Raw genomic sequence first — 16,133 nt, forward strand, 5'->3', positions numbered from 1 at the left:
GTGTTTATTCGAATTTTGTTTCATCAACAGGCATGATGTATTTGCCCTGGAAACTAAAAGCTAGTGATGTCATCCAAATTATGTTACAATGGGTTTTCAGCAAATAACTTCAGAATAGATATAGCAACCCAATTACACCTGGGCACCTATTTTTTTTTTTTACGGATGTGCTCGGTGACTTTCTCATTGGGTTCAATGTATCTAAACTTTAGATACATTGAACCTTTAGATTCTAAAGGCATTGGTCAACGAGCACATTACTACTAAAGTCCAGCGGCTCCCATTTTTTAACCCACTGGGTTGACCTCGATGGAAAATAATTTATTCCGAGTATTTCTGCAGCACTGCTGGTCAGACTTGGATATTTGTGACTCCAAGTCGATCGTTTCCTATCATAGTGCCAATTTATCTGATTTCATTGTTGAAACGGTTCCTCCATCAAATTGGCAAAAACTATCCTACCTACTCTATTTATCAACACATTTGAATATGATTTCAAATTTATATATGCAAAAATTTAATGCCATATGTGTCGCTCAAATACAGATTGGAAAATTTTAATTTTGACAAAGTTGAGTTTCGGGAAACCTATTGATTAACAGTATTGCTTAAAGCATGTGAAACTTCAATGTGCTTGAGGTTGAGTCATTAACTTAAACCTAAATTTGTACTCTAATAAATACACTAAATGTCATGTTTATTTACATATTTTGTAAGTTTACTTGATTTTTGATTTTGAAATACTTTTTATTACTACTAAATTATGTTCATAATACATCTTATATCTATTTTAATAGCTACTGATCGACTGATCATTTTCTATTTTAAAATTGTAATTTAATTTTGTTAGTAATCATAGTCTTATACTATTCTAATGTTAATGTATAGCATAATAGGAAAAAGAGCTCAAAAACCTTTTTACAATTCTTATAAATGCTCATAATACATAATATTAATTAAAGACTCTCTAAAGTCGTCGATCTAAAACAGATTGTGTTTAGGTAATCTTTGTAAGTTTATCTGATGTGCACAAGTTTATATGATGTAAGTTTATCTGGGTAAAAATGTGTCTATGAAAAATGATTAAAAAAAATTGTTCGTTCTAATTTTAAAACAATACATATTGTAATTGAGAATTCATCGTTGAAATGTATATAAAAATTGTATACATCTTTAAATTTAATCAATGGCGATGATCAGATCAGACAATAATAGTTGTTAAGCGAAAGAAGCGTTTTTATTATCGATCAATTAGTGTCGGGAGTTGAATCACACGTGACGTCACGGTCTCACGACGCTCGTGCTCAGCTGAAAATAAATGTTGAGATGTACGAATATGCCCACTTAACATATTAGTTAGTGGAAAAAATTGTATGTTTGAGTACAGTGTTCAAAAAGTATGAATTGTATAAAGATAAGTTATAGTTTTGATGTAAGTAGCTGTATTTTATCGGTCAATGCACCGAACAACGTAATTTTATCCGATCAGGCTGAAACTGACAGTAGATATTTTCTTCCATCCGGTAAGGCTGATATTTAATTGAGAGCAGACAGGTCGATCAAATCTGCTAACTAATATAACCTCGTCGTCTCGACTTATCTGTTAGCAGGGGCCATAAAAAAACAATTTATATAACGTCGAATCATAAACGTCTTTTCCGTATTCGCACACGGCAAGATACGCGAAAATTTGGCACTCGGATTCTCGTTCGCGTAATATTTCGCGTATGACTCGGTGGGTGGGATTTTTGAGTGCCAAATATACCGTATTTGTGATTTTCGTGGCAACGATTATCGCGTGCCATGTGCAAAAAATGTATACAAACATCCCTTACGTTTTTATGTACATATATTATAATTATTTATTTCATAATTTAGAAAGCATCGAAAACACGCAAACGCGCCCTTTTTTTGCAAACCTCTTTTATGCTTCACTTACGATTATTTTTATTACTAACCTCTTAGCTTGCAAACGATTTGGTCGTCTGACGAAGTTTGGGTTCTTATTCATTTATAAAAATCTATCTGTCTGGAAGCTTATTCCAAGTTTTGGTTATTATGTCAAAGTATTAGTTTTTCATGATTTTTATTTTACGCTATTTTTTAATAAATTATTTACTATTAAAATTTTTCATAAATCGGAAATTGGCGTGTCATCAAAAAACCGTTTGCGCACCACTAGAATGACTCTAAATATATATTTTACAGTCAAGTGTTCACGCCAGTTCATTCATGAACATACTGGTTTGTTCATAAAAGTACTATTGGTTTTAGTTTAAGTACTAACAGTCAAAAGCTATCTTCAAATAGACTCACTAGGTGTCGCATGAAACTTTAAGCTGTCAAAACCTTTGAAATGTCAAAAAGCCAAGTATTTGAAACGGGAAACCCTATGGAAACCGCATTACAACATTGGTATAATTCCTCTAATATTAAAAATATTGCAACCCAGTCTAAGCATACATTTGTAAATAGAGGATGGGACAAACGTTTGAGAATATTTAAACGTATGCCTAATAGTTGGTATACGAACCAACTAGTTCGGTTGTCAATATGTTATTTTGTGTACACTCACGGACTAGATTGAACAAACTAGTATGTGCATGAAAATTTGGACTGCAATTACAATTAGATACAATTAAAATCCCCCGCCGTCATATCAGACACCGTAGTTTCTAATAAAATTAGCTGAAAAATCGAAAGCACGACAGTTCGAAAACGAAACAAACAACCCTATCCACATATGTCAACGCACATCCATATGTAGAAGTTGCGCAACGTTTGTTGACGAGATTATGCGCGCGACCGCTATCACTTGATTGTTTCTCAATAGGAAGCGAGAGGAGAGGAGGGGGGAGGACCCCGGGAGCTTCCTCGGCGAATGTCGTCAGCGGCCGCGCGCGCGCCTTTCGCGGGACAGGAGGGGGGGGGAGTATGTTCTTGGAAGCGACGACTGGTTCTGGGAAATGAAAACCCCGCGGATCTGCCGTCCCTCTCTGTGCGAGTATCGCCGTCTCTCTCGCACGCTCGGTGTTTACATCACTCGCGCCGTGCGCCAGTGTTGTACTCGTACTCGCACTCGCACTTGTGCTTGTGTACGATGCGATACGATGCTGGCTCTTTGGAGTGTGTGCGAGCGCGAGTATGTTTACTTGTGTGCTTTGACAGGGCTCGCGCTCGCTCTCTTGGTGACGTCACTGGCCGCGTGTCGTCTCGTTCGTCGTCCATTGTCGTGGCGATGCGCTCATTTCGCTCGGCCAATTATCGTTATGTCGATTTGTTGGCCGTGTGTATGATCGGTTCTTATTTGTGCCGTTTCCAGGGCTGTGGAGTCGTTGAAAATTCGAACGAAACATTTTTTTTTTTACTTTTTAATATACTTGTGGTTTTACCCGGCTTCGCTCGCTATTTGTAATATAAACCGCTTAAACGTGACCAATCTAATAGTAAACATTTTATTAAATTTATTTGAATAGTTTTATTTTATATAAATTTATTTGAATACTCATTTGTTTTTTTTATTAAATTGACTTTCACGAACAAACAAACATATATACTGTCTCTTTCGAAATTATATTTATACAAGAATCGGGCGCCTGCGCCCCCAGAGGCTTCGCCGCCTAGGGCTTTGCCTCCTAGGGCTTTGCCTCCTAGTGCTTTGCCTCCTAGGGCTTGGTGGTGCCTGCGCCTTCGCCCCCGGGGATTTCGAATCCTTTGAATCGAAAAAAATTGAATCGGTGCCTATGAATCGAAAAAAAAACTACGAATCAACGAACGACGGTTACATACATACATACATATGTATATGCAAAGTCTCTTTCCAAATTATATATTAGATGCATACTAGTGGTTTTACCCGGCTTCGCACGGTATTTGCAATATAAACCGCTTAAACATGGCCAATCTAATAGTAAATATTTATTTTTATTTTTATATATGTATGTACATATGTATATACAAATATACCAGGAAGGCATTATAGGTAAACACGGTCAAACAAAGGTCAATTACAAACAATGCAGCATTACAGAAAAAACAGACCAGCAGCATTACAGAAAATACTCGAAATTCAATCGAGGTCGATCGAACCCGGCGATCTGTCGGTGCTAAGCAAACGCCCAACCACCGAGCCATACTGCTGGCTATGGATTATGCTGGCTATATATTTGAATACTTTTATTTTATTTAAATTTAACGTCACGGATGTTACGAACCCAACACTAATATACATACAAAGTCTCTTTCGAAATTATATATTAGATGAATGTTGAATTGCTAATTAGAGTGATTAACAAATGTGTAATTTTAATGTATGCACATCCGAGACAGAGTTTCTATTTTTGTCTTTTTCTCGTTCTTAGTCGAACCAATCTAGTATGAGACTTACGTAAAATGTACATGCTATTGCATTCACCCCCCACTCTACCTGCGAGGGCCAATCACATTTCGTTTCAGTTTCGCATTGCATTTTGATCAAAAAATACAATATCGTTCGTGCGTAATAGCGGTCGGTAGAATTTGACTTTTATTTTTTGTAAGTTTTGAGTTGGTGTTTCGTGTTTTGAAATATTTACATAAATAAAATTTTAATATTAAATGCGTTAGTTGTTGATATTATTAATTTATTTGTGGAATATGTATAAATTTTATATTAATGGAAATTTATATTTTTTAGACGATAAAAATAATTGTCAATGTCTTGTTATGGACAGCAAAACTTAGGGCGAAAACACACTGAGTGGTATGGGACGTCATGTCTCCTTGGCTTCCCGCTGTGACCCTAGACAGTGAGTGTTCCCCAAACCGAATTCGGGTGTACTTGCACGTGCAGAATGCATATGTTTGGGACGTCGCACGTGTATGTATATCCACCTGCAACTAAATTTCTTCAAATATGGGATTCACGGTTATCGATCACTGTCAAGCAAGGATAAAATCCAGGGGTGAGTTTTGTCAAGGATCGCAACGGTATAGATAGAATTCAAAACTATCTAAAAAAAAATACGCACGTTTGCACCTTGGGTAACATTTGGGGTGATAGTTTTTCGCTTGGAGTTTGTTATGAATTTGATATAATGTATGCTTTTGTCTGGTTGGTTTTATCGCGATGTGACGGCTCCTTGTACTATCGGAATATCAAACATATTTGTGATTGTATCTTTTTGATAAAATTGTATTTATTTTCGGTTGTAAAACTTCGGAAATGAGTTTTATCGATATTGAAAAAGCAACGGTGATTTTCGTTGGAATTTTTTCCTTGACAATTTTATAATTTTCCCTAAAAAATTAGTTCTGTATCGTCAACAAACTGTCCGAAACTTTCTGAAATATTGAGGAAAATATGAACAATAATTCGAATTTACGAGCATTATTATTTTGCTACACAAATTTAATATTTTAATTGAGTAAACATTTTATTTTTATTAACCAGCAGAATATACTAGTGGTTAGCATATGATGCTTTGGACAGAGTGGTCACGGGTTCAAATCCCACTGGTTACTGCTGGCCAGACCTTGGATTTGTGACTCCAGGTCGATCGTTTCCTTTTAGAGTTTGCCAATTTATCTGATTGGCAACCTTACCCATTTTCTCGCAAAATCTCGAGCTTTCAGCAATTTTGAATTTCGCTGAATTGTATAAAATGCTGCAAATTTACAAATTTGACCATAGATATATGTGTATATTGATCGATATGTATTTATGTACTTTGTATAATATTAATAATATTTGTATCGAATGTATAATGTTTCTGACCAGAAGGCGCATTGGGGCTACCTGTTTGACCTTCCTGGTATAAATTAAAGATAAAATAAATAAAATTTTGTACGAAACCGTACTATACTCAAAATGGTGTTATATGAATAGTCGTACGATTTCGTACGACTTTGATCGCTAGTTCACCATAAACACCTGTCTATTGTTTTATTGCAATCTGTTTTGCTGTCTATGATAAAGTTCCAACTGAACATTCACCACCGTGACTAAGTAAACTAACCTAACCCACGCATACGGCATTCGCAATCTAAATTGAAATTTGCACGTTCCATTACCCCAAGTAACATTCTAAAATAATACGATTATGCTAAAATACATACATACTCATAACGAAGCTAACAGGAAAATCATTCCGATTACAATAAATAATAAAAGAATATAATAATAGACAGGAAAATTTTATATAATATAATTTAAAAATAAAACGAACAGTCTAAAAGAGTAGACATGAATTTAAAAAAAACTCGAGATTCTTGAGTACTCCTCAAGTTCAAATACACAAAACGTTTTCAAAAAATGACCTCGCTCTCCTCTCAACGTTCGAAAATCATCTCGGAGCGAACGCCTACTACTAAACACACACAGGTATTATATTATTAGCACATCAAAGTTGCACACAGGTAGTAGGATGTGCAACCGGGTCGTCGCACCTGGAGCCACATATAAACATTCGTCAATTCAAATTTAGCAATTCCACTACTGTGTTGCACAAACGAATACTGGCTTATTAAAGTTTTGGGATACGTAGAGGTACATTCGTGCAGAATTCCATTCAAGAATACGTATTGCGAATCGAACGCACATTGGAAAGTCAACTTTGTGGCACGCCGCGTGCTTTATTGGGTCGTTCTGACTCGGTCCTTCCGCGTGTTTGCTCGACTTTGCTGCTGCAATTGTTATTGCACCGTTCAGCTTGTTTCATTATCATCGGTAATTATGCAATCAGCTGCTACGTCAAGAGTGGTGCGATTTTCGGAATTTACTTGGCAACCGTCGATAACATGTGAGTCAGTAGTATCGTTAATTCTCTAATGATAACGGGATGTAATTAATTTTTTTCGGTGGGGCCTCTCGTATGTTATCGCACTCAGATTTATGCAGATAGTGTTGTTTGTATTGAAATGAGACAAAGAGCTTGTACTATTTTCGGTTTATATCTTAGGCACAGTTGATAGATCTGGGTTTTAAGTGTTTCTGGCAAGATCGGTCGTCTCTAATGATAACTTGTTTATTTGGAACATATGAAGTCAAATCGGAAATTGAGCATTTTGTAGGACAATAGTAATTAATAATATTGAACCATTTTTGTGGACAAAAAAAAGCGGCTTTTTCGCCGATCTCTGCTTATAAAGCAGCTTAAAGTCGTCATTGTATAAAATGAAACATATAAAAGCTTTGTAAAAAAAACTTTTCACCGGACGAATGGTAGATTAGTTCAATCAAAAGATGACTTTCCTTCACCTTTGTGCGCGCATGCATACATTGTGTTTAATTTTTGGCATACTAAGATACCAAATATGGGCACGGGTCACGCACGATACGTATCGCTTATACGCCGCAGCGTATTGTTTCCAATTGATTTTCGATATAGTTCACACCTTAACACTTTGTGAGTGCTGACGTCTATTCTGTTGAAAGCCCGCCACGCTGAAAATTTCGCCAACATTTCCAACTAGAATTTAGAAATCCAATAGAAAGCAGGTATATAAATTGTATCCAATCCAATCCAAACAAACCCTAAATAACTACCGCCGAGGATTTCGAGTATTGTAAAGGTGTGTTTAGACTCTCTAATATATCTTGCAACAATATAATATAAACAAAAGAAGTCTATTGATGTGTTTTTCCAAAACAAGTTCCATCTTCTTCATTGTTGTTAAAATGTAATGCTCACAATCTAAATGCCAAGCCACAATCTAAAATACTCGGCAGTTAAAGATTTCTATCGGTTAATTCCGCTATGGTTATAAATTCAGAAATTCCGGTGTAAACTAGTCTTTATAAACATTGACACGGATCGAAGTCTGTTCATTCCTAGTCGGCACGTATCGGCAACAGCAGGAAACCTGCAAGTACGGATAGTATTCTTTGATACATATTTAGCCAGCAGCATAGCTCGGTCGCTAAGCATTCGCTTAACACCGGGAGGCGCCGGGTTCGATCCCATGAGCTGACCTCGATTGAAAAGATTTTTTTTGAGTATATCTGTAATGCTGCTGGTCAGACCTGGATATTTGTGACTCCTGGTCGATCGTTTCCTATCAGAGTTTGCCAATTTTCTCTGATTTCATTGTTGAAACGGTTCCCGATTAAAAATTGGTTAAAAATCCTCCCTACCTACTATGTCACCACTATTTGAGTATGATAAATGTACAATAAAATGTAAGTACAATTCATGGAGATGTCTCGTTAAATTGCGAGTTTAAGTCAGTGTCTTGTATATTCATCAATTCAGCGACTTGTATAATAAATAAAAATGCTTAATTGTTTGTAATTGGCCAGGAAGGCGCATTGTGGTTTACCTGTAAGGCCTTCCTGGCATAAAATGTAAAAAATAAATATATATGGACGCATTCATATGCGTGAATGCGCGTAAATTCAGAAATTCCAGTGTAAACCAGTCTTTATAAAACTTGACACGGATTACACGAACCATGTTCAATGCTACCTGTAGAGGCTTAGGCTCTGGATAACGTCAATTACATATACTATATGTCAACGATAGTAAAATGTCATGTTCAACAACATGTCTTCTAAACACAAACGTTCAAGAATTGAACCATCGTATAAATTCACCATCCAATTGCCTAAAAGTTTGATATCGTCGACGGCTTTAAGTCAAAAATAGTGCGACGGAAGCTTCTGCTGTAGATCCAAAATGAACTTGGACTCGTTGAGCAACAGTGGCTCGTGGACTATCCTGGGAATGCCTTGTATCCTCCGGCCTAACTCCCTCTTCAGCGACTGCAATGCAGAAGAACCATAGATGTATAATACATAGATCCGCCCTCACGCTTTATACTGGTCTCCCTTTTGGCGCATGCAAAATACACGGCGCATGCACACTTTCTCTCAGTAGGTAGTTAGCTTCTAAGTCGGAAAGGTCGATTGCGGAGATCTTGTAGATAGATATGCGGAGATCTTGTCGTCACTAACTGGGGGGTGCGGGGGGTTTAACTAGCGGGGAAGTGAAAAAACCCTTTTTTTCCCAACTTCCCCGCTAGTTAAACCCCCCGCACCCCTCAGTTAGTGACGACAAGATCTCCGACCAAAATCACGCGTCAGGGCCCATCTATGTGTATTATATATCTATGAGAAGAACAGTATACAGTGAATCGAAGAACGGGATTAACGATTGAACGATTGGGAAACCTTGATGGGCATGTGGGGTCCCCACCTGGAGCTCAGAGCGAATTAGTTTATTTTTTACATACTCAAAAAACAACGCCCATCGGCGTATTTCAGGCGCATGGATTTGTTGGCAAAACGCCGATCGGCGTTGGTCAGCATTCGAAGCGTTAAAGACCGCGTTGGCGTGAAATCTCCCACAGATCGACGGACATTGCCTAAATTCAACACGCCGACTTGTTGTTTTCGACATTGCGTCTCGTTGGCGATGATGGGACTACGTGTCTCCTCCGAGGTGTGTATTAGCATATTTTGGTACGCGTGTTTCCTCGGTAACGTCAAAAAGGAAAAGCATTTGGTACGTGACGCAGAGGTGGGGAACTCGCTCGGATGCGACCGACCGCTGTCCGTGACTCAAAATCGCACTGATCAGTCGTCCGCCGTACGCCGTTCGTTCCGAACGCTCCACGGACTCTGTTCGGTGTAACAATACTTATCTGATCGTATCAGCTGAGGTGTGCGACTGTTTGCGCAATCGGTGTAGACGTCCGTCGTTATGAATATTGTGTTCGAAGTCAGAAGCAAATGTAATTATGATCGTTTGTTTGTTGCCTTGCTTATAATACTTGTACGTGTATATATTTAATTCTTCAACAGTGTGCCAGGGCAAAGTTGAACTTGTGCTAATTGATTATTGACAATTTTTTTTACGGATTGAAATTTCAATATTATCATTATTATTATTAAGTAGTAATTCCAAATGCCCGTTGAAGACAGAGACGCCGTAGCGCTCTGGATTTTCATACGCGAGCTCTGCAACCAGGCCCGCCCGAGGGTATATGGCGCCCCTATACCCTCAGGCGAGAAATGCTAACATTTTGAAGAAAAATGTGTTTATTTATTAACATACTGATTGGATTGGATTCAATTCTTCGAGTTGTTTTAAAAAGCGAGGTTCAATGGATATTATCAGGCCTGCGCCTAGGAGTTCGGCCGCCTGTGTTCAAACTTAAAGGTCTGTTCATACCTATCCAGCGCGACCCGTCTCCTGCAGGTGTCATGCAAGTGCGGATAGTATTCTTCGGTACATTCTATATGGACGCGCATGAATGCGTAAATGCGCATGCGCGAATGGAGTATGAATACGTCCATATAATGTACCAAAGAATACTATCCGCACTTGCATGACACCTGCAGGATACGGGTCGTGCTGGATAGGTATGAACAGACCTTAATTCGGCCGCTCTTAAATTTTATCAGCATTTGTATAAATCATATAAATAAAATTAAAATTAAAATTAATTAAAATCAAACGTAATTTTTTTTTTAAATATAAAAAATACTAAAATGATATATTCTTCGCTAGATTTTCGTTTCTTTCGACCGTCTGTGTGCGTTGCACACATTTGTAGATATGTTAGGCGCGGGCCTGGATATTGTAGCCAAACCGTATAATCGCTTCTGATTTATGTAGATAGGGACAGTGGCGGATCAAGTAAATGGGGGGGCCCCAGGCGCATTTGAAATTGGAGGCCCCCACTTCCGTAAAAATCAATTCATCGTTTTTACCATGTTTTTCAGTATATGATTTCTCATTAGAATTTTACTAACCCGTATGAACTTGAAACACTGACAGTTTTGGAATAAAATAGGTACTATTTTAAAATACCGTGTAAAATATGTATTAATTTCATTTATTCTTGGCTTACGAACGTATTGTGGACAATGATAATAATTTGTAAGTTGTAAATTTTGATAGCAAAGGCCCAATTCGGGGCCCCCGAGATTCTTATCGATGTCCGTGAGTGGTTGATATTTGACAGTCGACTTCCTGCGTTCTTCGTTAATTATAATTTTACATTCAGTATTTTTACTTCAAGTAGAAAAATTAAGTTGAATATAAAATGATTTATAAGTTGAATGAAATTCATTTTTTTCTATTTTATAATCAAAAAAAATCAGGACGCCCATAGTCTGCTGCACCTTTGAGCCGGCCTTGTCTGCAAATACAAAATCCAGAGCGCTACGGCTCTATGCGTTCTACGGCTGTTCTGTCTTCAACGGGCATTTGGAATTACGCGGCTCGGTGCATACAAATTCGTGCTTGCGTTCCATAAAGTATGTATGTCTGATGTATGCCAGGCCAAATCTCACCCCCTGTAGTATTTTCGGTGATATTTTATCCTTGTTTTAAATTAGGTTTGACAGTGATCGATAACGATGATTCCCATATTTTTGAAGAATAGTCGTACGAATTAACAATGAAGAAACACCCTTACCAGCGAACACATCCCGTGCCGCACTTTTGACCGCGTTCTTACCACGTCCGACTGCACGCACGCTTCGGCGGCCACGTCCCACTAGAGCGCGCGCTGTGTCTCGTGCCATCTCGCTCGCTCTGCCTGTTTATTTCGTATGGCTACACGATATGCGTTAATACAAATTAATATCCTATTACAAACGGGAGCCAAATCCTTTTACATATATATGATATAAAAATACGGTACATAAGTCGTTCAGAGCACATGTACGGTTGTATTTATTTGGCTTTTGCGTTTCGCTGATTTTTTGACTAAATTTGCAACGAATTCCAATATTTGTTTTACTAAAAAACGACCTGCTCGATTTATATTTATTTATTCGATGCATCTTATTCAGATATTTTATATATGTATGTATGTACATATATTTAAAATCATTTCAATCGTTGAAATATCATACTAGTTGTAAATAGTAAAAAAAGTGATTGTAATATATGATACTTTTGTTTACGATTATTGAATTTTATGTCCGTATTTTGGGTTCATTTAACCATTTACGAACATTTTATAGTAGATTATTTTGTAAGATTATTCGAAAGATATGTATGTGCTACGATTATGATTAACGTTTTCCGAAAACTGACAAATCCCATCATCATTATCAGTTGCTCATAAAAATATGTATTTCATAAATTGAAATGTATTATAATGTATGATTCGATTCTTATTAGGTAAATGTTATTGTAATTGTCTGTGGTCAAAGCGATGTTGAATGCCATTCTTCTATATATGTCGCAGAATTTGTATGTGATTGAATGTGGGTGTATAGATCTATTATGTATATCTAGAAATTCGTCGATTTAAAGCGTCATCTGTGACGCGCATAGGAGGGGGGATGTTTACTTGAAATAATCTCTGAAATATCTACATAATTAAATTAAAATACAATGTATGTGTGTTGAATAAATGTGAATGTAAAACTGCTTGTGACTAGTTAGGGATTCCTCTATTTTTATCACATTTGAAAAAGTTTTATTTGAGTCAATTCACACTGGTGACGCAAGTGCTGAAGGAATTTTTTTTATTGTTTGAACACAGCTTTTCGCCAATTCAACATCACTGTTTTAACAGACGGTGACCTTAGTATTCAAGATAAAATAATTTTACTCTATCATGTATACATATTTATTTGTGAAAATATTATTATAAAAAATGTCATCGGACGTTTCCTCAAACTTAGTATTGATTTTTTTCTATCCATTCTGTTTCCAGATATTCAAAATGACAATGCGGTGTCTGCATCGGAGAACCGACCACGAGAGGAGTTTCACACCATCAACAACAACAACAACGACAGTAAATATCTGCATAAGAAGTTCAAAAAGATGGCATCCACCGCTCAATCGACCGTTTCTCAAGGGGATCATAGTTTGAACTACACTCCGCAACCTTTCGCCTACACCCAGAGCTCTTCACAATTGTCTTCCTGTCAAGAACCTCCGCCTTCGAAACGGTTGGAGCAACCGACATCCAACACCCATCACAACAACAGTCGTTTAAAACACGACCCCGCTACGAATAATAGTGAATGTGAAAGTAATGTACAAATTAATCATAAGGACTACTTAAGTGATAGCGTCACGTCCGTGGCGAAGGACAACGTAAAGATTAGTGTTAGTAATGATTACGCGACCAATCATGAAGTGTGTGAAACGAACTCTAAAGAATCTGCAAACGTGCCCGGTAACGGTCGGCACGTGTGCCCCTATTGTAAATTAAGCTGTGCCAAACCGTCTGTTTTACAGAAACATATCCGTGCTCATACCAATGAGCGTCCTTATCCATGTGTTCCTTGTGGTTTTGCTTTCAAGACAAAATCAAACCTTTACAAACACTGCAGATCGAGATCGCACGCTCTGCGCTTGCACGGTTCGGAAGAGACTCCGAACAACGAAGAAGACTGGTCCCTGGGGTCAGAGACGGACGCGAACGTGTCCAGGTCGGATTCTACATGGAGCTCCGACAAAACTAGTGTTCAAGGGGATTCTTTAGTGTTAAATGAAAATTCTGCTTCGGATTTAATATCATCGGATTGTGTTACTTCATCCACTACGACCAATTCACAACTAGATTCTAAACCTAAATCTATATATAAGCCAAAGTTTCATAAAGCTTCTTTTTATCAAGACGAAGACGACTCTGTGCACAAGATTCCGTGCACAAGTCCTGAATTTTTAAATCGACATATCTCAAAGATTATATCAGACAATGAAGCTATAGTAGATACGATAGATACTCCTTTACATAGAAAATATAGCAAAGATAATAGTAGTCAGAAACAAATTATAAATGAAAATAGCACATCTGCTGCTAACCATATTCAAGATTCTCACAAAGGCGACAATCAACCGTTAAATCTTACTAAAAACTCTGAAACCACATCGGAGACGAATCACAGAAAACGATGCTATTCGGAGAGCTTCGCACTGCCCGAATCATTGAAAGTTCCTCAACACCCTCTCAATCCGGAAGGATCAATCATCAAAGATCTTCTGCTGAAGGCGCGCGCTCAAGCAACTGGTCTCCTACCCGTCACGAGCGAAACCTATGACGCCTCTGACACTTTATACATATGCCCGTTATGCCAAATATCATTCAAAAGTACGGACAATTTAGAAATACACAGACTTTATTATTGTAAAGGTATTTCAACCACCAATACGAATCTTATGTTAAACGGTATAATATCCAATGCGGGTATAAATAAACCAGAGCCAATTTTCACTCGCAGCAATTCCGTTCATGTGACTTTACCTGAAACGTACAATCCGAATACATTAGCCAAGCTTGCAAGCTCTACCTTGAAGGCACCTTTGAGGCGTGTAAACAAACCAGAAAATTTAACCATTCTGAAACATGAACCTATGGAAGTAGCAGCACCACTACCATCACCCGGACCATTGCTAGGGAACACCCGATTGGTAGACACACAATGCGCTTCCGAAGGAATGAGACAACCTCTATCATATCTGGCAGAGGACCGACCTACCAGATCATCGCCTATGCTGAACCGTCGCTCCGACTCCCAATCGAACGACTCTAAAATCAGCGATGACAGTTTCCAAAGATCTGACATGTACAGTCCGCCAACTAAGAAGCGGTGTACGGAAACACCCGCCACCTTAAGATCATTAGAAGAGTTGTCCTTGTCTCCGATGCGTCAGAACTCACTTCAAATGTTCGGCGGGGAGGTCAAAATCTTAGACAACGCTGGTGGTACAACGACGATGCGCATAGAGCCGACATCTCAACAGTCGCCGACTCTCATCTCGCAGACTAGAATGTCTCCGCAGTTGCAAGGACCTGAAACGAGCAGTGTTTTGGTAAGATCCGGTCTGCATTCGGGCGCGACGATCGTCCACAATCCGCCGACTCCGAAAGAGCCGTTGCCGTCGCCGCATCCGCAAACACCAAGACTATTAGTGTCAATTGCTCCTAATCTAACATCGACTCATTTATCAGTGTCAGGTATCCCAGCACCGAGCATGTCGAAATTTCAATTTCCCATCGGTGCTATTACGGCGTACAATCCTCTAACATTGCCTCCGCTAAGTCCCGTCGCATCTCCTGGAGTCGCTTCCACGATTTTGCACTGCGGCAAACTGATACCGTACGTGCCCGGAATGCCTGGACCCAACACCATGAACGCATACTCACCATCGTCTCAAAGACACAATTTAAGAATACCGTCTCCGATGGATCCCGAATCTATAAGACATGAACATAACCTGAAAGATAAGTTCAAAATTAACGGTTCCGACGTTGATATCATTACCAAGTTGAATCATCGAATTATGAATTCTAATAATATACATATATCAGCCGTAGATAAAAAGGATAGTGCTAGTAAATTTACAGAACCTACGCATAATATGAATCATGCGTTGAAATCACCTGTGCCGATGATCAAAATCAATTTTGAATATAATAATACTAAGCAAAGTTCTAATATGCCGATCGCTTTAAGTAAAAAAATAACCCAAAGGAAAATAGACGAAATATTGCGTAAAAATTCTGAAATATTACAAAGGACTTTGACCAGCAACGGTGAAACTAAAGTCGTTAAGAACGACTTGAAAGTGTTCTCGCCTGTTAAGAACATAGATAAAATATCAGAAGCCACCTTAGCCTTGCTCAAATCGAGCGAGAAAGAGAAGAGACTATCGACCCCAGTCGAAATGAAACAGTTCAACTTTGAGAATCTCATATCAAAATCAGAAATCCTAAATAAACAGATGGAACCGGCCTCCGAAGCCAGCACTAGTCTGTGCAAATCGATGCCCGAGGATAGTCTTGCGAAGGCGCAGGAACGATCGGAGACGTCGTACTTCAAGAAGTGCACCAGTACAACTACAGTCATCACCACGACGACCGCCAAGTGTGACAGTTTGAAATTTTTGAGGCCGTCTTCCCTGCCGCTGAAACCGGGAACGTTCACGCCGAAGAGACACCACGGCATCACTCCGAACGCGAACACTCTGCCGCTGATTTCGCCGGAAACACCGAGACCGGCCAAAGCGTACGGGCAATTGTATCTGAACGGCCACGCTTACACATACTTGGGGCTTAAGTGTTCAACAAAGGTTTATTATTGCACTCTGAACAGACCGCAGCCTACATATGTTCCTAATCAACATGCGCTTTCCATGTACAGCAATTGGCAGGTCAGTTTCATCACATATATCCCA

At 38.6% G+C, this 16,133-nt stretch overlaps 1 protein-coding gene across 2 annotated transcripts in view; it reads left to right on the top strand.

Moving 5' to 3' along the window:
* Positions 1-16,133, top strand: part of shn (zinc finger protein schnurri) — a 66,881-nt gene that overhangs the window by 47,316 nt on the left and 3,432 nt on the right. For both annotated transcript variants that reach the window (XM_077442784.1, XM_077442785.1), the window contains exon 3: positions 12,658-16,109. In XM_077442784.1, coding sequence (XP_077298910.1) covers positions 12,658-16,109 — 3,452 coding nt within the window. The remainder of the gene's footprint in view (positions 1-12,657; positions 16,110-16,133) is intronic.

Source organism: Arctopsyche grandis, chromosome 12 (genome assembly GCF_051622035.1).
Source record: "Arctopsyche grandis isolate Sample6627 chromosome 12, ASM5162203v2, whole genome shotgun sequence".
Classification (NCBI taxonomy): Eukaryota; Metazoa; Arthropoda; class Insecta; order Trichoptera; family Hydropsychidae; genus Arctopsyche; species Arctopsyche grandis.